At 40.0% G+C, this 20,796-nt stretch overlaps 1 protein-coding gene across 2 annotated transcripts in view; it reads right to left on the bottom strand.

The window, feature by feature from the left end:
* Positions 1-738: 738 nt before the first annotated feature.
* Positions 739-20,796, bottom strand: part of LOC110535637 (POU domain, class 6, transcription factor 2-like) — a 117,176-nt gene continuing 97,118 nt past the window's right edge. For both annotated transcript variants that reach the window (XM_036935370.1, XM_021620750.2), the window contains exons 9-10: positions 9,295-9,463; positions 739-3,908 (exon numbers count right to left, since the gene is read on the bottom strand). In XM_036935370.1, the coding sequence (XP_036791265.1) occupies positions 3,386-3,908; positions 9,295-9,463 (692 nt within the window). In that variant the 3' untranslated portion in view covers positions 739-3,385. The remainder of the gene's footprint in view (positions 3,909-9,294; positions 9,464-20,796) is intronic.

Genomic DNA, 20,796 nt, shown 5'->3' with positions numbered 1-20,796 from the left:
AGAAAAAGGGGTTCTACTTAATAGAACTTTTAGGGGGTGAGATATATGAAGCAAGCAATATAACCTTTTATTCTAAGAGTATATTGTACAAGATAAAATGCAGTTCTTACCAGATAATTATTTGGAAATGTCCTTTTGGTGCTTATAAGTCACCGAGAAATATCTTTAGATTCAGAATTCATTCTACATTTCAGAATAAACAAGACGATCCATTAATGTCTAACACGTGTTTATTATTAATTATGGTACAAATAAATGTGACAGATGGGAAGCTTTTTAGAAATACACAAAGCGCCGCTTAAATGACCAAACAGATATTGCTCTATAGATTAAGCACAGGTTTCAGTCTATAAAATGAAAAGCAACCTTTGCAGGTTCATCAGCTTTGGTTTCGAGGTCTTTCTTGAGTTATAACAATATTTCAAACCAGTTGGTGTATGAGTCTGTGTGGATATAATTTAAAAACATTTATCTTAATTATGATTATCTTTATTTTTTTTTACAGAATCGGGTACAATCATAAAGCCTTCTTTGCCCCCTATAAAATAGGGCACATCTTGGAGACTGAAACTGAGAAGTGTATGTAACATAGCCACAGAGAGAAAAAAGCTAAACAAGTAACAACAAACGCTAGTAAGTCCTATACACGTAACCCTGGAAACCACTTGGCAAAAGTAAATCGGGTGTCATCAGTTCAGAATCTCAGTTCAGACCCCCCCCCCCCCCCCCCCCCCCCCCATGAGAAGTCAACACTACTTTCAAACATACAGGAGTCATTTTTCTGTGTTTTTTTCTATGACGGTTTTTGCATGGCATTGCTCACAATGTACGGTGGGCAGTGGTGACGTCAAATTTAAAAGAACTGCTACTTATCTACTCATCGATTCTCTTTGTATTTCAAGATTGTCGGCGACATGAACCCATTTCTCTGTACAATGTGCATTTAACTATAGAGCTTTGGTCCAGCATCAAAAGGTTACGTGAAGGTTTAACTCCGTCCGTTGTCTTTTTGTTTTTGGTTACAGCTTCATTGTTTAGCCTCAGTACTACCTGCCCATACAATACAGAAGCCGCATAATCACTTCTCTTACATGTTGGGATGAGGTGGGGTGAGAGACAGAGGGGGAACACACAAAAGTCTTTAAATTGAGTCAAATCACATATGACTTACAGTATATTATGATTGAACACCATTTAGTAATACTGACTTACAATATTACACTGTTAAAAACAACTTCCTGCTAAAAGTATTCAATCTTTGCTCAAGGTAGGCCTACAGTAAATAATAAAGGGTAAATGAACACGTAAGGGGGGGCTCCTATGTAGTGCCTCTCAAACCTCAGCCTTCTGTATACTCTCCTCAACTAATGTCTATTTCTGTATGTGTTTGTAAGTATTATCAAGTGCACTTTATGCTGCTAGGCAAGCAACAGTGTAAAGTGGGACTAAGTGTTTTACTTGAATCAAATTAGAACGTTTCGTATCAATGTGTAATCTTAAGAGTTCTGAAAAGTGGTTTTACATGTGTGTATCAGTTTGCAATACTCTTTATAGTTCAACACAGTGGCTGTAGGCCTATAGGTCAGTAACACATCCGTGGTGTAACAATATGGATTCCTTAAATCCTCCATGTGGGCCCTGGTAATATTGAAGTACACCTATAGGAGGTGAGCTACATGTTGCGACGACACTCTGTTCATATCCAACATCTACACAGCAACAACACCCTCTGATTTGTTGGTTGAAATGAATATGGATTATGTCTTGCGAAGTGGCTACTTGGTTGTCTTGCATTTCACACGACTTTTCCCCAAAATACTTTTTGAATTAGGCTATACTGTCTGTCAAGGCTTCACTATAGAATCACTAAAATAAAAAGAAACAAAACCGCAGCAGGACATTTTCACAAAAACATATTTGACCCCTGAAGACAAAGGATTGAGCGATTAGAAAACGTTCAGATTGATAAGATTATAATGAGTTACTGAATGCTAAAGGGAAGTAATGCACATTTTGCTCTTAAAGGTCAAAATATTTGCTTAAAACCACTAACGTGTCATTTGTTCTCAGTGACAATGTACTCTGAAAAATATACATGTATTTAGGGATTTGGAACTTGGGGCTGCCTTTTGTGTTTTATGTTGTCTTGTTTCCAGATTTCTGTAAGTCCAACTTTGTTATAAGTGGTTCATCTCAAACATGCAGGAGCAATTCTTCAAATAGAAAAAAACTAGACACACACTTCAGAAAGGGATGGGCAGAAAAGTCCTCACAGTAAAACACATGTTCTATATTGCAATATCAAAGGGTTGTGAACTAACAAAGAGTCATTTTTTGGAATCAAAATGCTATTTGGCATTCTCTTGGCCTTTGTGTAACTTAGTTGAGCCCAGTGTATGAAATAAACTGTACAGTAAAAAGAACCAGAGAAAGGGAACTTAGGCACATAACAATAACTAAAACATGTTATTGGCCAAGGTAAAATAACCCCATGTTCTTGAGCTGAAGTAATGTGTTCTTTGGCTATCAGGCTTTGGCAACAGAATGAGATACAGTAGCTTCAGACATATCCACAATAGAGTCGGTGCACAGAGACAGAACCTATATGGTTAGGTACAGAGTATCCCCTCATTGTTTAGACAGCCTTCAGTTTATTACCCTTCCTCCAAAACATAGACAATCTCATAAAATCATCGATAAATACTTGTAAAAGTTGTACAAAGTTACACTGTGACTGAAAATAGTTGCAGATGAGAAAGTGTCTGAGACAAACAATATGCCATTGTTGAACAGCAAAGAAACACAATTGCATGACAAATTTGACATTGTGGTTTCAATTTAGTAGATATTTACATATAAACACGGGAGATAATGAAATTAAGTGAGACAAAGATTAAATGTACAGCCAAACTCACACACATATCTTAGATGTTCTTGCCAGTACAAATGTAAAAATTTAGAACACTTTTACACTTAAAAAATTATTCTTAGTATTCCGATGCAACAGACTTTGGTAAGTAGTTAGTGTTTTTGTCTTTGATTTTGGCATGATTGCTTTACTAAAATCTCCCTAATGGGAACCCAAATTTGGACAATATTCTGGTCTATGAGGCCAGTACTAGAACTCTTTGAAACAGCACACTCTAGGTTTGTAATCTTTTTCTATCAAATACTAACATATTTATTTTTATTTGGGGATTTCGGCAAAGGTCAATAACTGTGGTAATCACACTGATAACACGTATTCTCGTTTGCAAACTTTCCTAACTGTCCTTTTCAGTTGACTCTATAAAAGGGCTGGAATGTTCTTTCATTCTTCTTCCCACTTTGGGTCATGATCCACCATGTTGTTTGGACTTTTCTCTTTATCTCTAGTTTTGGTCGTTCATTTTGGGATCTCATCCAGAGAATCACAGAGAGGGTCCATGGGCGCGGTCGGGCCGAGGTCCAGGTCCAGGTCACCGGGCTGTTTCAACCGCTTTATTGTGTTTTTCAACGCTTGCCTCTTGTTGCAGAACCAGACGCGGACCACCTCGCGGTCATAGTTCAGTTTCTCGGCTATCTCGGTCATTTCCTGTCCAGAGGGGTGCGTGTTCTTCTCGAAGTGGCTGTTTAGGATCTCCAGCGCTTGCGGGGTGAACGAGGTCCTCCGCTTGCGTTTTTTGGAGGGCTCGCTGCCAATAAACTCGGTCAGGTTCTGCATGCCGGACCGGTGGCGGGCCTCGGCCTCGGCCATCCAGCGCTCCAGAACGGGCTTAATCTTCTGGGCGCTTTTTGGGGTGATGTCCAACTTCTCAAACCTGGCAGGATATAAAAGGCCAGGGTTCAGTTTGCCTGTCAGACTGCTACCTATAGTGTTCTCTTGGGCTTCCTGTGGTAGGAAAAAGTGGCTTCTCAGGATGGTGTGTCTGGGGAGAATTGAGAGAGAAGAATCTTACTTAGGTGCCCTGCTGGGCCAAGGGATAACCTGCCTGCCTCAGTGAACTGGAAGGGCCTCCTCTCCCAGACAACTGCCACTGGGACAGAGACGCCCACCAGCCTTGGATACAGTCATGACAGTTTGTAGCCAAAGTTGTAGCAATTGGAAGAGAGTGTTACATGTGGTGGGTGCTATATTGTTTTTCGCTTGTCTTGTATTTGGTCGTGATTCGCTGTCCCAGATAGGCAGTGTTGGAGTGAGGATACCCTGCCATTGGCTAAAAAAAAAAGACTTCAGATAGAACCCCCCCAAAAAAACAGACAGAGCATCTGACTATCATGATCAAACACTGAGCTTTAGCAATGTAGATTACACACACTGATGTGAAATATAATCCACGTATTATATCACCAATCACAAAAAGGTAAAAAGGGGTTAACCAAAACAATGAATTGAACATTATTCCCATACCTTCCCTTGAAGTGATAAAATAAAATCTGTTTTTAATTCATATGGCCAAACAGGCAGCAGTGCATGTTCTCAGTCGCTTACACTCAATTTCTGTATCTGTGTTGAAACGTATCTATAGCACAACAGCAATGATCAAACGCTCATATGCAGTTACAGAACTGATCCCTTTCTTGCCTTTGTACCTGACTTGTATATCGTAGACCATACAAATGTCAACAATGAACACAAAACTCACTGTTGAGTGTTTTGTTCTCAGAAATGTTAACTCATTGTTTTCATCAGAAGAGAAATGTGTGCAACTGTGTTCACTTTCTGGCGTAAATAAATACTATTGCACAACATGTTAAAATCCCCCCCATCAGTGTCAAACCATGTACAATATAGAGAATGATCTATGCAATGGGGACTGTCCACTTTTTATGATTTTTTTTTTTACAATATTGCAGACATGCAGAGATGCAGAGAATGAAGTTGGGTCCTACTACTCCTAGGTCATCATCTCCAATGTTGTGACCTTCGATGATAGAGCTTTGCTTTGGTGTAGATTGAGGCCTATACAGTATACATTCAGACTGTATCAGTTGTGTTTCTCCATTGTATTCATCTTTCCCATTTCTATTGTGGATTGTGTTTCTGGAACCAATTGGGAAGTCTACAAAATGTGAGCAAACCAGCCTACTGTATGTATTGAATACATGGAATTGGATTGTGATGATATCGATGAATGAATCCTGCACAACGGGCTTATTATTGACTTTTTTCCATTTTTATCAGGAATAATATTTGATTTGATATGTATGAAATTGTTTGGTGAAATATGTAATTGCTCATAATTCTGCAATTTTTGACCATCATGATTTGGTGACTGTAAAGAAAATGTATTGATCTAAGTGGGATTTTTAAAAGACAGACTAACTTTCTGTTTTGTCTGCTTGGACTCGAGAGGATGAGTGTGGCTGTGTTCATCTTTTTGCAGGCAGTCGTGCTCTTTTGATGGATCTATTTGCAATGTGGACAGTATAGTAGAGTTTTAATGAATGTATTTATGTTTTCAGAAGGCAACTACATTTTGAAAACACATCTACTCTTTTGCAAAAGGCCACAGAGTTTTGTGTCTTGTGGATTCTGTTTTGAAAATAGTCATTAATCCAAAAAATGCTATGTAAGCGATTTGAGCAAGTCTAAATACATAACTGTAATTTCTTTACAAAAGCAGTATGAATTATTAATCCACATTCACATTTTTCAAACTTTTCTCCTGCCTCAAGTTCTCTTGTATATTTAATATGAATACATTTCCCTTCAGAGTTTATGGATGCATGAAGCATAAGTCATTATTTGAATTGAATGTATTGTGCACTTTAGTGCGCTTGAAAAGTACCTTCAATAGCTCAAGACTATAGTTACAACATTTTGACAGAGTTCCTGAGTCACGAACAGTAGCTGAATTATGCCTTGCTGAATCAGTTTAATCTCAACAAATAGTTGATACTACTGTCCTATTAGAACATTTTCAGGAGTATCTGTACTGTAGCTCTGTGTACTCTGAACCTGTCAGTTGCAGAGTTCTGTGAGACAAGCACAGAGATGACTTTTGGCTTTCACATGATGAAAGAAGATGGACCTGGGCTAAAGTTGCTGGGTTTCTCTCATGCTGTATAATAATGGGGTCAGTGTCAGAGTGTGGTTTGAGCTGCCTGCCCTCTAACGAGAGTCCAGACATCTGTCCAGGTGTTCGGGAGCGAGCAGCTGAGAGAAAAAGGTGATCCCCCTTTAAAACAACAGCCGTTCCTGTCCAGGCCTCTTCTAAGACCTTGACCGAACATGGATGTCTTTGATAGAATCTTCCTGGCAGGCAGGTGAGGAGAGCCTTAGAGCTGGGGGAAAGGACCCCTCTCACACAAACAAAATGAAAGACATTTCTTAGTGGCAAGTCGGCTTGTTATACAGAACAGTAGGGAAGTGATGCTGCCCTAGCTTACTGAAGAAGGAACCTGTTGTTTCCTGTTTCCCCTCTCTGATTGTTGGTGCAGCTCTGCTTGTCGACGGCCAATATTGTTTATAACTACCTTTTCAACAGCGGAAAGAGGACGGTTATATACTGCAGGGAATACTTTAGTAAATATGAGGAGTCGGTAGAGACAGGACATTTCATGGATCAACAGGAACCAAATGCACTAAAATGAGTTGGGAGCTGCTCGGCTGGCTCCCCACTGGTTCAGAACCACCAGGGGAAAATAAAAACATACCTCTACCTTTTTTACCCCCATTGTCTCTCTCTCTTAACGGTCTTAAAAGTACCTTTTTTCAGGCCATGCACAAGCATCGGCTAAGTGTATCCCAAAATGAAGGTTTGCATATGATTATGGCTAAGAGTGGGTCTTTGACTGAGTGGAGGCTCTATGACTTACAGAATACAAGGGGCAGATCAGTATCCCATCTTTCAGATATTAACCCAGGAGCAGGTCGAGACAGAAGTGGATGTGATGAAATAGACATATCGAGGACGTGCGTGAAGGCACGTATCTGCTACATTGATGCGCAAATTAGAGACAACCGTTTCTTGTCACGAGATGTGAATCGTTGATGTGGACGGGCTGTGTTCTAGCGTGAAGGAAGGCCGTAAACGCATGCAGCTTAAACATGCATGCAGCGCCATGATTCCCCTTCAAGAATTACACCAGCAATGAGTAGTTAAGACAACACTGTGCACCTATGCATTCTGAGCAGCATTCACATCGAGAGCACAGTGAATCTTTGGACATGTACTGTAATTTTATTGAGGTGGATTCAAACTTCATGCATTTTTTTCTGCAATAAGATGTGTCCTCCATTTGATGAAAGAATCGATGCCATCAATCATAATCTGCAACATGATCTATACATACCTGATACAATAGAATAATAGTTTTGTGTTTAACCCATAAATATGACATGCAGCAATATGATATATTGCATGTACCAAGCACTCTATCATAACCAAACCCATCCAAACCCATTGGTCTGATGATGTACTTATGGGATGTTTGTTCCCCCTGTGATAAGCTAATAAGGCTTTTTAACAAAGGGAGCAATGGAATCAGACAAGATGGAACCATCTGTCACTGCCTGTTCCAGTGATATCGGACAACAACATGCCCCTGAGCTAGCATGCGGTCCCCTCTTCTCCCCCAACTTCCATGTCTCTGTTGATGTTAACTAAACTAAAGCATGTGAAGACTGCCTCTCTACTTAAAACATAGAAGATGCTTGTCATGTCCAATGTCATACAAGCAACAAAAAAATACTATCTTTCCGACATAAATGAACCCTCAAGGACATATTACCTGTTTATTTATTTTAAGCTAATGGCTTTTAATGTATGTTATAAATATCTGAATTATGGATGCTTGTAAATATTTCATGTGATTTAAAAAAAAGACTTTAAACATTAGTTTGAAAGGGCTGTCCATCATAAGAACCCTGCTCCCCCCCAGTTTCAGATTATATCGGCCGTTTGATGTTGATGTGATGAAACTTTTAAAAGCCCATTGCACCAATATGTCACAGAAGCAGGGCAGGTCATCAGCAAAGCACATGTATTTCAGAAACACATTACAAATGAATACAGGAATAAGACGGGGTACAGTGCTGATAACTGTTGACAGTGAAGCATGCAACTATGGTAAGGCAAAATACTATGGGTAGAGTACAAAGAAAAGGGAACACGAAATTAGCCACAGTAAGGTCACGGACAAATGCCAGAATTAAAGAAAACAACATGATTATGATATTGTTAAAACGATTGCCTTTGTGTGTAGTCCTCTGTTGCTCAGTTGGTAAAGCATGGTGTTTGCCATGCCAGGATAGTGGGTTCTATTCCCGGGACTACCCATACATAAAATGTATGCACGAATGACTGTAAGTCGCTTTGGGTAAAAGTCTCTGCTAAAAAGAATACATTACGTGTTTGGTGAGAGAAAAAAACATAAAGTATCATACTTTTTGATCATGTGAAACTCTTTGGGTTAATATAATGTTACCCACCCTATGTGCCTTTGTCTGATTAGAGATACTGTAGGTGTATTTTCAAAGGGGTCTGTTTCATTTGCACTAAAGTCAACCAGGTGGAAGGAAAGGCATTAAAAAGGAAGAGATTGACTCGTAACACTACAGTATATGTCTGATTATCTAATGAATAGGTAATGCAGCTGTTTATGACTAAACGCATGTGCCTGCGGGACTGTAGAACATGACAATCTTATTAACAGACCGGTTCTTGACAGGTTCTCTGAAGCCCAATGTAGAGGGAACAGCAAAAGGCCTTAGTAATTATTAAATGCTTTAAGTGCTTCGTGTAATACTCTAGGTAATGTATTTTGCATAAGTTACAGCGTGCTCTTGTGTGAGAGGAGAGAAAGAAGAATTGACGTGAGAGCTTAATTTGACTGGATGGTCTTCAATTATGTATTCATTTTAATATCTTAATGATGTCTTCCTAAATATGAGATGAAATATGGATGTGAGTCATCATGGACACCGGACGATTATGTGCATTCTCATGTACAGCAGTGCTGAGTGCCTTCGTCTACTGTAGCTACTACTGCATACTGACCGGAGTGGAGCAAGAGGGTCAGTTGAACTACAGAGAAATGATTGTCCACCATTCAGATATGAAATGGTATAAGATGTTGTACATGAATGACATATATATGTCCATAACACTGGTAATATATTGTATTTATTTGTCATTTTAACACCACAATGAGTTAGTCAACTTAAATTCTGCACTGCAGTAAAGAAAAAAACATTTATCACTTGATGGGAAGGATAGGAATATTCCAGAAGACACCACAATCAACAGATTTATGGTCAAATATAGCATGCTTTGATGTAAATCACATGGCACCCCAAGTCTTCCTTACCTGCAGATGGCAGACTGACTATAGGCTGGGCCCTCGGCCGCGCTGAGCGCCTGTCCCACCTGAGTCTGGGTCAGGCCAAGGGACAAGCGACGGATCTTGAATGCTTTGGCAAACTCCCGAATCTCCTCCAGGTTGACCCCATCCACCTCACTGGGAGTCATCTGGGGGTCTACAAATACAACACAGAAGGAGTGGCTCAAAAAAACAAGGAGGACCAAGGCACTCTTCATATAGTTTAAAGGAAAAGCTGCACACTAGTAGCTCCGATGCAATTATTTATTCACCAACGTTTCAACAGCAAGCTGTCTTCATCAGGGTTTCTCTTCATAGAGTTAAAATGCCTTTATTGTGATGGCCTGTTCAATAGAACAACATCTCAAAAGCTCTTTGTCAGGGATTGCAGAGTGAGGCAGGTTTCCGTTACCTGAATAGTACTGTTAAACACACTGGATATAAGGAATGTAGCTCATATACAGTACATACATTCCAATATAATGGGACCATGCTGCTCTCTGTTGACGAGCAACGAGTAGCTTTAGAAAATACATTATGCAATGTATCTTCAATTAGCAGTGATTCTCATTTTGGTGCTTCTCTGCCTCTCTCGTTGATAATAGCAGTCTCTGTACAGTATGTGCTGTATCAATGGTAGTGAGAGTGAAAGGCTGGCTTTGCATTTAACACTAAATTGAAAATGTTCCTTCTTCAATCTTCCATATAAAAGCTCATACAACATACTCTGTGGCATAAAGCCATTTAATAAGTTAGTCTACGGTGTCCAATTGCCATTCTCGGCATTCATTCTGTTTCATGCAAACAGCTTTATAACCCACTCTCCCTGCTTTTATAATAAAAGATAAGGTCTGTGGAATGTTTATTAGAGAACCATTCCTATTCATGTGTCCCTCCTTTGGGTTAGTCAATTGAGGTCTCCACAGAAAGATTGTGCTGCTGTGCACTGCACAACTCAAGTGTTGACAGATGACAAAAAACTCCTCTGTGTAGAATTCACTTTATAGGAATGTTTTTGTAAATTGCTGCTTTGCAGACCCCCATATACACTGAGTGTACAAAACATTAATAACACCTTCCTAATATTGAGTTGCACCCCCTTTTGCCCTCAGAACAGCCTTAGTTCGTCGGGGGCAGGGACTCTACAAGTGTTCCACAGGGATGCTGGCCCATGTTGACTCCAATGCTTCCCACAGTTGTGTCAAGTTGGCTGACTGTCCTATGGATGGTGCACCATTCTTGATGGGAAACTGTTGAGTGTGAAAAACTTAGGAACGTGGAAGTTCTTGACATAAACCAATGCGCCTGGCTAGGGCTGTGGCGGTCATGAAATTTTGAGAATTTACCAGCATTTGTAACATGAGTCTGATAATTATCTGTACAAAACAGTTAATCTGTAATAATACTTTTGGAATATAAAAAATACTAGTTTGATATATGTTTTGAAAACTGAAATGGTCTACTAATTCCTTTTCAGTAGACACTCTTATCCAGAACAACTTGCAGTAGTGAGTGTATATATATTTATACTGGTCCCTCGTGAGAATCGAACCCACAACCCTATAAGCACCATGCTCTACCAACTGAGCCACATCATCACATCACCTCATCACAAACACCTTGATGTCTCAATGTATTCGATTACTGTACAGTGCATTGTTTTTCTTCATGGTGAATGAAAGTCTACAGGTACAAACCTAGATGACCAGCTAATGTACAATACAGTAACTGCACAAAAAGTGGTTTGTTGTCCATGCTATTTGATCAAGAAAAATATTGAATTTGATGTGGATGTTTTGTGTCTTTGCCCATAACTAATTAATTGTTTGAGGACAGGGTTTTGTTCTTTCTAGATTCCATTAGAATGACAATCACAGAGAAAGGGACAGGGAAACAACTCTTATAATTCCAATGATTGAATCCTGCAACTGTCACACCCTGACAGTGGCGACTCGTCATTCAGGGCGACCACCAGGTGTCTCACATTTTCCCCCCATTATCCCCTGTGTATTTATAGCTGTGTTTTCTGTTTGTTTGTTGCTAGTTCGTCTTGTCTTGTTCAGGTCATACTAGCGTATTTCCCGTTTTTACCTGTTTTCAAGTTTTGTTTTCTAGTCTTCTCGGTTCTGACCTTTCTACCTGTCCTGACCCTGATTCTGCCTGCCATTCTGTACCTGCCCGACTGACCTGGTTTACAAACCCCTGCCTGCCCTTTGCCTGCCCCCCGTGTAACAACAAATACCTGAGATTCGAACGATCTGCCTCTTGCGTCTGCATCTTGTGTCTGCATCTGAGTCGAGATAGCAACATACTCTTGTTAATTATACAAAATGTTTTGCCAAAGCGGAGATGCTGAAACAAAATGTTGCCCGCGCTACAGACGTAGCTACAGAAATGTGCTCTACTTTTGTGATTTTTTTTTCTCTTTAAAAAAAGAATGTATATTTACATTTTATTCAGATTTATCAGAACTCCTACTGCCCGTGGCTCTGCATGAAATGGAAGCACTCCTTTCTGTTTCTTGTGCAGGCTGCACACACTTCATCAGTTTTTCCATTCATAATTTGACAAGCACTTGATAATATGCTCATGCAGTGCTCTCAATTTAATCTGGTCTTTACTTATAGCCTACTAATGTATGTGTAGAATTTTAAAAAGTCTGCACTGGAATAGCGAATGGAGGTTACCTGCAGTTATGTTTTTATATGCCAGGAAGGCTACACCGTTTGTGAGCAATAAATATAGCAGCACGAGAAAGCTGGGATCTGCTTTTATTATATAGTGGCCAGTCAAAACTCGGTTTCCAAACGCGATTGCGCAATGTCTGGGCTTATGAATTGAAATACATTTGCCAAAGTTATAGAATTACTGCGGTCTGTTCAGAAAGAAATGACATAATTCAGAATAGCCTACTACAACATGAGTAGGCCTGTAATTTAGCCGTATGGGCTCAATAGCGCCATTAGAAATAGCTTAGCTGTGGATTGTGTAGCCCAATATGAAGGTATAGCCTACAGTCAGGAACGTGCTGCAAATCTGTCGGTGAACAGCATGCAGACAAAACACACCTTTTGCAATATTTCAAATACAATCGCCGGAAAACACAGGTTGCTAAGCAAATGGCTCCTGCTGAAAAGAAAAGCAACTAATCCGTCCGTATACTATAGGCTACGGAAATATTTGATCAACTTCCAAATATTGTTTTACAAACTAAAACAAGAGCGAGATAGGCTTTTGGCACGAACACGTCGGCCATTACCTAACAATGACCTGCGCATCATTGGGTGAGTCAGTGAAACTGGAAAGCATTTTTAGGACTATAATTTCCTCCTCATATGGTAGCCTACAATATGTGTCTACACACACACACACACACACACACACACACACACACACACACACACACACACACAAGCCTAGTTACAGTGACTCAATGGTCACATGGTGTTTGACTGCGGTCATGTCTCCTGACTGTCAGTGTGGGTGAAATACGGTCTCCTTAACAGCCCCCACGCTGGCACCTACTACCATACCCCATTCAAAAGGTATTTACATATTTTTGTCTTACCCATTCACCCTCTGAATGGCACACATACACAATCCATGTCTCAATTGTCTCAAAGCTTAAAAACCCTTCTCCATCTACACTGATTGAAGTGGATTTAACATCCAAGGTGACATCAATAAGGGATCGTAGCTTACATCTGGATTCACCTGGTCAGTCTGTCATGGAAAGAGCAGGTGTTAATAATGTTTTGCACACTCAGTGTAAGTGACTTTAGGAAACTTTTTTCCCCCCAGAGCATTTGAAGAATTTCATAGCTAATAAAAAGTGATTTCACATTGTACACATTGTGCCCTGGCATACTGCTTACTAAAGCAAGGTTTGTGCCGGTGAATTATTAATCTTGGTCATTATCAATTAATTATTAAAGGAATCCTCCAAGCGTGTTTAAAGAAAAATCTATTGAGCTGTCATCTTGCCGTGAGGCCTCATAAGAGTGGGGCTTCCGTGCTTCTACAGCGGCCGAGCTCCAGACGTGTGAACATTTGGAGACCTACGTAGTGCAATACTTTTGACCAGGGCCCATAGTATATATATTTTTTTACTTAATGGGGGGGGTTCATCTGGTCAAAAGTAGTGCACTATATAGGGAATAGGGTGCCATTTGGGACGCAGGCACTTTCTGTCATAAAACAACAGAGCAAGAGCGGTGTTTGTCAGACCAGGGCCCATATCGACAAAGCATCTCAGAAAAGGTCTTAGGAATCCTGTTAAAACCTGTTTCAAGACGAAAAAAACTACTAGCTAGGAGTACGGTTTAGGACAACGCTAATTTTATTCAACTTTTATTTTGGGGTAACCCATTGAGACCAGGGTCTCATTTACAATGGTGCCATGAGGACAACAATACAAATTCAAAATGATCAATACAGATGAAATAAATACAAATGACATAATCAACAATATAGCTTCAAACACCACAAATACAATTATTGACCAATTCTCATTAAATTCATTCAACATAAAGACCTAAAATGCACTAGAGGCACCAGAGAGTCAAGATGTAGGGAGTTTGGTAGGCTATACCAAAAATAGGGATCACTAAAACTGAAGGAGGATTTACCTAGATCGGTGTGTACTAGTGGAACCTCGAGAGGTAACCATCTCTGTGAATGGGTTTGGTTTTAATATATTCACATTTTAACAGTGAAGTGAGGTAGGTCGGAAGCTTGTGTAGTAAAGCTATGTAAACAAAAAGGGAGTAATGAGGACCAGCCAATCTTTTGATACAAATTAAATCATATTTTGTCACGTGCCGAATACAACATCTCAACATCAACAGTGAAGAGGCGATTCCGGGATGCTGGCCTCGTAGGCAGAGTTGCAAAGAAAACGGCATATCTCAGACTGGCCAATAAAAAGAAAATATTAAGATGGGAAAAAGAACAGACACTGGACAGAGGAACTCTGCCTAGAAGGCCAGCATCCTGGAGTCGCCTCTTCACTGTTGACGTTGAGACTGGTGTTTTGCGGGTACTATTTAATAATGAAGCTGCTAGTTGAGGACTTGTGATGCGTCTGTTTCTCAAACTAGACACTCTAATGTACTTGTCCTCTTGCTCAGTTGTGCACCGGGGCCTCCCACTCCCCTTTCTATTCTGGTTAGAGACAGTTTTCGCTGTCCTGTGAAGGGAGTAGTACACAATGTTGTACGAGATCTTCAGTTTCTTGACAATTTCACGCATGGAATAGCCGTCATTTCTCAGAACAAGAATAGACTGACACATTTCAGAAGAAAGTTATTTGTTTCTGGCCATTTAGAGCCTGTAATCGAACCCACAAATGCTGATGCTCCAGATTTGCCTGAAGAAGGCCAGTTTTATTGCTTCTTTAATCAGAACAACAGTTTTCAGCTATGCTAATTTAATTGCAAAAGTGTTTGCTAATGATCAATTGGCCTTTTAAAATGATAAACTTGGATTAGCTAACACAACGTGCCATTGGAACACAGGAGTGATGGTTGCTGATAATTGGCCCCTCCATAAAAAATCTGCCTTTTCCAGCTACAATGGTCATTTACAACATTAACAATGTCTACACTGTATTTCGGATCAATTTGATGTTATTTCAATGGACCAATCTTTTTGTTGATTTTCTTTCAAAAACAAGGACATTTCTAAGGGACCCCAAACTTTTGATCGGTAGTGCATATATATTATTTATATAAATAGTAAAAAGGACAGGTCCCAAAATCAACCTTTAGTAATATCGAGGTAACTTGACACCATCAGAAAGCACACCGTGTTCTGTCGGACAGTTCCCAAACCACTTGTATGACACCTGGTCCAGCGCAATTTCAGACAACCTTTGAATGAGTAGGGGATGGTGGACAGAATCAAAGGCCTAGAATAGGTCTATAAATACTGCAGCACAGTGATTCCTATGATCTAAGCAATTCAATTTATAATTTAAGATAAGCGTAGCTGCTGAAACAGTGCTATGTCCAGGCCTAAAACCAGGATTTGGTTACATCAATTTTTTTGCAAGGCACTTAATAATTCATTGACTTAAAATGGTTCAAATTAAGAAAAAAGAAGTGTGTGCCTGGAAGTGCATAATTCTCTGCTATCTGTTTAGAGGTGAATAAAGGACTCCCTCTACTGGAAGTTGAGGTCTTTCAGAAACCATTATTTCAAATAGATGGCCAGCTGAGACAAAATGGTTATTAAAAGCACCACAAATGTATTTTTTTTGTCTGTTATGGGACCAGAGGCTGTCATAACCTGCTCAGGCAATGAGGGGCAGAGATTCTCAAAGATTCGACACTTTCAAAATTGTAGCTGGATTTCTAACACTCTCTGATACACAATGCAATAAGTATGTTGACTTTGCTTTTCTAACCAGAGTAAATACATTTCTCAAATGTCTGAAGGACTGCCAGTCAGAGGTAGAATCAGTCAATCGAACCATAGCCCAAGCTAAGTTTTCTTTCATAAAATCTTTCAGACAATTCATGCGTGAACCATGGGTTAGATCTGTCCTTTACCCTTAATCTCTTATATGGGGCATGCTTCTCTGAAATAGAGTATTGTGTATGTTAAGACACCGCTTTTTAACAACTATTAGAATTGAAAAAAAAGGTTACACATGCCAACTTATTAGGCAAGAATTAAAAGTAGGTAAAGTGATTGTGTCAGGCGAAAATTATAATCAAAGTTTTACCATTGCTACATTTGATATACAGTCATATTCATTGTGGTTGTCGAGCATGCTATAGAGTTCACAGCTGGTAATGCCTCATCGCCAGTGGCAATTTTAGCATGTACATTTTGGTGGGGGAAACCATTTTTTCCCCTTGATGCATGCCAGCAAAGCCACTACACAACAGAACACTAAACTATGCATTAATTACACTACAACAGTGCCAAACGGTGCCCACAAACAGTTAGGGCCTACATAAAGCTGTCCCAACAGCGGAGCTTTCTTTTCAGCACCATGGAGTGAATCCTTACCAACGCTACACCTGGCTATCAGCAGAGCCTCATCTGGCAGCGAAACAGTTCATTCAGCCATTTACTGCCTTTTTAGAAACCATAGCTGATACGGCTGAGTTGCTTAAATAAATATGGTTTCTACTGACTTGTGGAGTTGCGTAACTAGATAAAAAATGCATTCTCATTCAATAATAACGAATGCCGACATGAGTTTGACTTCTGAACCATACACAAACATTATTACATTTATGTTCCGTAGATTCATAATGTTTATTCATATATCATTAACACTTAGCTCTAAGTATAAGCAATTGCAAGCAAACAGGCTGCGACGAGGTAGGCCTTCGCTCAGCACTTTCAAAATGGACATGGACAGAAATTTAGAATGGTGTTAGTTCAGATAAATTCAGCAAGATGTTAGGGCGTTAACTTTACACTTCTTTAAGGCACCACAGAGAGAGAGAGACTACAATTATGAATAAGATACTAATGAGATAGACCTATATAAGCAATATAACAATTGAGGTGTAGAAAGTATGGCATAAGGGAATGATGAGCAGATAAGAGGCAATTTAGAATTAAGATATTAATGAGTGAGCTCAGACGGACGATGTGCCTATTTGTTCAGCACTTTTTAAATGGTCAGCAACATAATTCAGAACATGGGCCGTTCTTACAGTATTCTCCCTGTACACCAAGTCAGACATGTAGGATTAATAACAGGCATATAAGCAGACAATGAAAGCTTCTACAATATTCGATAATGACATTTCTCTAGAACTGACTATAGGCTACATGAGCACCACACAGTCAGAACAGTATACGTTAAGTTCTGAGGGGGAGAGGGAACAATTTCTTAGGATGAGACATGTTCTACTAACAGCTTACAACACAACATACACTTAGTATTACTTTTCTAGCTATAATATACATACAGGGGCCTCGGAAAGTATGACAGCCTGCTTGGAATTTGCCAAAATGCACCAGATTCCAAATTGTAACAAGATTCTCTGGTGTGATGAAACCAGGGTTGAACTTGTTGGCCTGAATGCCAAGCGTCACGTCTGGAGGAAACCTGGCACCATCCCTACGGTGAAGCATGGTGGTGGCAGCTTCATTCTGTGGGGATTATTTTATGTGGCATGTACTGGGAGACTAGTCAGGATCGAGGCAAAGATGAACGGAGCAAACTACAGAGAGATCCTTGATGGAAACCTGCTCCAGAGCGCTCAGGACCTCAGACTGGGGTGAAGTTTCATCTTCCAACAGGACAACGACCTTAAGCACACAGCCAAGACAATGCAGGAGTGGCTTCGGAACAAGTCTCTTTTTGGGGAACTCCCCCAAAAAACGAGGATGAATCATGACATCAGTGATCTTCCGGTCGGAAATTCAGAGCTCTAGAAAGAGATCCGAGTTCCCAACTTGAAATTCAGAGTTGGATGATCGTTCAAAATGTATTTTCCCAGTTCCCAGTTGTCTTGAACGTATCGAAGTCTGAGATTTCCCAGTTCCAAGTTCTGAGGTCCCAGCTGTTTTGAATCCGGCAGAAGTCATGCTGGATTGACAGCATGGCCAATGTATTCAACCTTTTCTGACCCATTGTGTTGTGTGTGGATGTTAATCATTTTAGCTTGAAAAGGAGACCCTTTCAGACATGTGTTTGAAATCTTTAAACCCAGATTGGTGAATGTTGATTGCTTTGCATGTGATTGCTTTGCATCTCAGTTAGCCACTGATTCCTTCCAAGTATTTGCAATTTCCGACATGTTGTGTAATGTTTATGTCCAATGGCCGATGAGCACTGACATGTTTTTATCTATAATTTCTCTTCATATGACGGGGATTGAAAAAGATTTGCCAGTAGATTGTCAACATGATTCACGATGATAACTGCTTGTCAAGCTAAGATTGTGAAAGTATGATGTTGACATCAGTCCAATCAAAGCTATGGTAGATATAATGTGTATATATAATGACATAATGTGCCAGCCAAACCCTCCCTAACCCGGACAACACTAGGCAAATTGTGCATTGCACCATGGACCTCCTGGTCGCAGCTGCCTGGGCCCAAACCCAGAATCTCTGGTGGCACAGTTTGCACTGTGATGCAGTGCCTTAGACCACTGTGCCACCAGAGATTCTGGGTTTGGGTCCAGGCTCTGTCGCAGCCAGCTGCGACCAGGAGGTCCATGGTGCAATGCACAATTTGCCAAGCACTGTCCGGGTTAGGAAGGGTTTGGCCGGCAGGGATATTCTTGTCTCATTGTGCACTAGCGACTCCTGTGGCGGGCTGGGTGCAGTGCACGCTGACCAGGTCGCCAGGTGTACAGTGTTTTCTCCGACACATTGGTGGCTTCCGGGTTGAATGTGCATTGTGTCAAGAAGCAGTGCGGTTGGGTTGTGTTTTGGAGGATGTATGGCTCTCGACCTTCGCCTCTCCTGAGTCAGTACTGGAGTTGCAGCGATGAGACAAGACTGTAACTACTACCAGTTGGATACCACGAAATTGGGGAGAAAAAAAGGGGTAAAAGATAACGTGATTTGACGTAATTTTATCTGTGGCCTTCTTGGATTGGCACTTCTAATGTAAATCTATGGAAGCACCCAAGGGGGCTTGAACTACCTAGCTTTCCCTGAAGATTCTGCGGCAACGTAGTCTCCCCATGAGTGACAGAACACTGAGCCAATCACTGTGCAACTAGAAAAAAGTACTGATGTATGTTCTGCTTTTGCTGGCTGCCCCTCCACCATAGAAAGCACTGAGTTAGGCTGAAATGCCTGCATTTTGAAAAACTTTTTTTGCAAATGGATTTGTAACATGAATTAATGCCAAAATAACATGCAAAATAGGCCAATTATAATTATTATCTGTTTTTCCTTGTATAAATCTGGCCTTACTACTATTCACCCATAGAAATGCATTGAATAATAATTCCTGAAATGTAAAATCTGATAGCTAAATGATCCTCGGTATGACCATCTTAAAACAATTCAATTTATTAGCTTAGTAGAAAGCCAGCTCCGGGCCCTTAGACTCTAGGGCAGTGGTCACCAATCTTTTCTGAGTCAAGATCCCTTTCGGAGTCAAAAAGCAAGCTGAGATCTACCTCTCAGATATATTTTTAAAGACTTAAAAAATATAAGCCTATGCATCATTAACCTTTTAAAACAGATGTGTAGCGATGAGGTTTGTGCAGTAGGCTATAGGCCCAACACATTATCACTGCACACCAATTCACGTTTTTACTCCTATGATCAGAGAAAGTGAAATATTCCTAGATATTAAAAAGACACAAGCCACTAATAATGACAACACATGCTTATCGAAACACTTTGCTATACTCATTCATTGAAGCTGCAGTGTTGGTTGTAGCATGAGTGGAAGTAGCCCTGGGAGAACACGCATTTTATGGCTTCTAAAAAAAAAGTGTTGAACAAAGTGCTAAATGACATTTTAGTCATTTAACAGATGCTCTTATCCAGAGCAACTTACATTTAGTGCTTTCATCTTAAGATGGCTAGGTGGGACCACCAAATATCGCAGGCATAGTAAGTACACTTTTCCTCAATAAAGTAGCTATCAGCAAAGTCAGTCTTTTTCTAGTCTTGGTTTTAAAAGTTTTCAAATATTCTGCACACTATTTAGAAGATTCCATCCACTCATTCAGAATAAAAACCTCCTCATATTCTAGAGGTAAATAGAGAAAATATAAGTTATGTCCAGGACCTTGCCAATATAAAGAGCTTGACCACAGCAGTACATTGGTTGGAAGAATATAGAACTCAAATGATGATGATTTGACACATAAATAATGCTCCATTGCTCATGTTCCCGTCAAGTTGATCAATGGCAACTTCTTTATATTGAATTCAGAACTCATTCGCAGATGCTTAAGGAAATAGTTTAGCAAGATGAAATTAATCTAACTAAAACAGCCTTAAGGCAACGTTTGCATGCTGACAACCTTGGGTCCTATGATTCATATAGGGTCCACGAGAGGGCAAAGCATTTGGAAACTGAGGCCCGTGTTCAATACTTACAGGGTTTTTGGATAGTCTAATAAATGTTTATTTAACATTTAATTTTTTTTAATTTAACCTTTATTTAACCAGGTAGGCTAGTTGACTGCGACCTGGCATAGCAGAGTGAAAAGACAACAACACAGAGTTACACAAGGAATAAACAAGTCAATAACACAGTAGAAAAAAATAAAAAAAGAGTTTATATACATTGTGTGCAAAAGGCATGAGGAGGTAGGTGAATAATTACAATTTTACAGATTAACACTGGAGTGATAAATGATCAGATGGTCATGTGCAGGTAGAGATACTGGTGTAGCAGAAAAGTAAATAAATAAAAACAGTATGGGGATGAGGTAGGTAAATTGGGTGGGCTATTTACCGATGGACTATGTACAGCTGCAGCGATCGGTTAGCTGCTCAGATAGCAGATGTTTAAAGTTGGTGAGGGAGATAAAAGTCTCCAAC

Source organism: Oncorhynchus mykiss, chromosome 11 (genome assembly GCF_013265735.2).
Source record: "Oncorhynchus mykiss isolate Arlee chromosome 11, USDA_OmykA_1.1, whole genome shotgun sequence".
In the NCBI taxonomy this organism is placed as follows: Eukaryota; Metazoa; Chordata; class Actinopteri; order Salmoniformes; family Salmonidae; genus Oncorhynchus; species Oncorhynchus mykiss.
The sequence above is the reverse complement of the archived record's forward strand: the minus strand, read 5'-3'. Positions and strand labels throughout refer to the sequence as shown.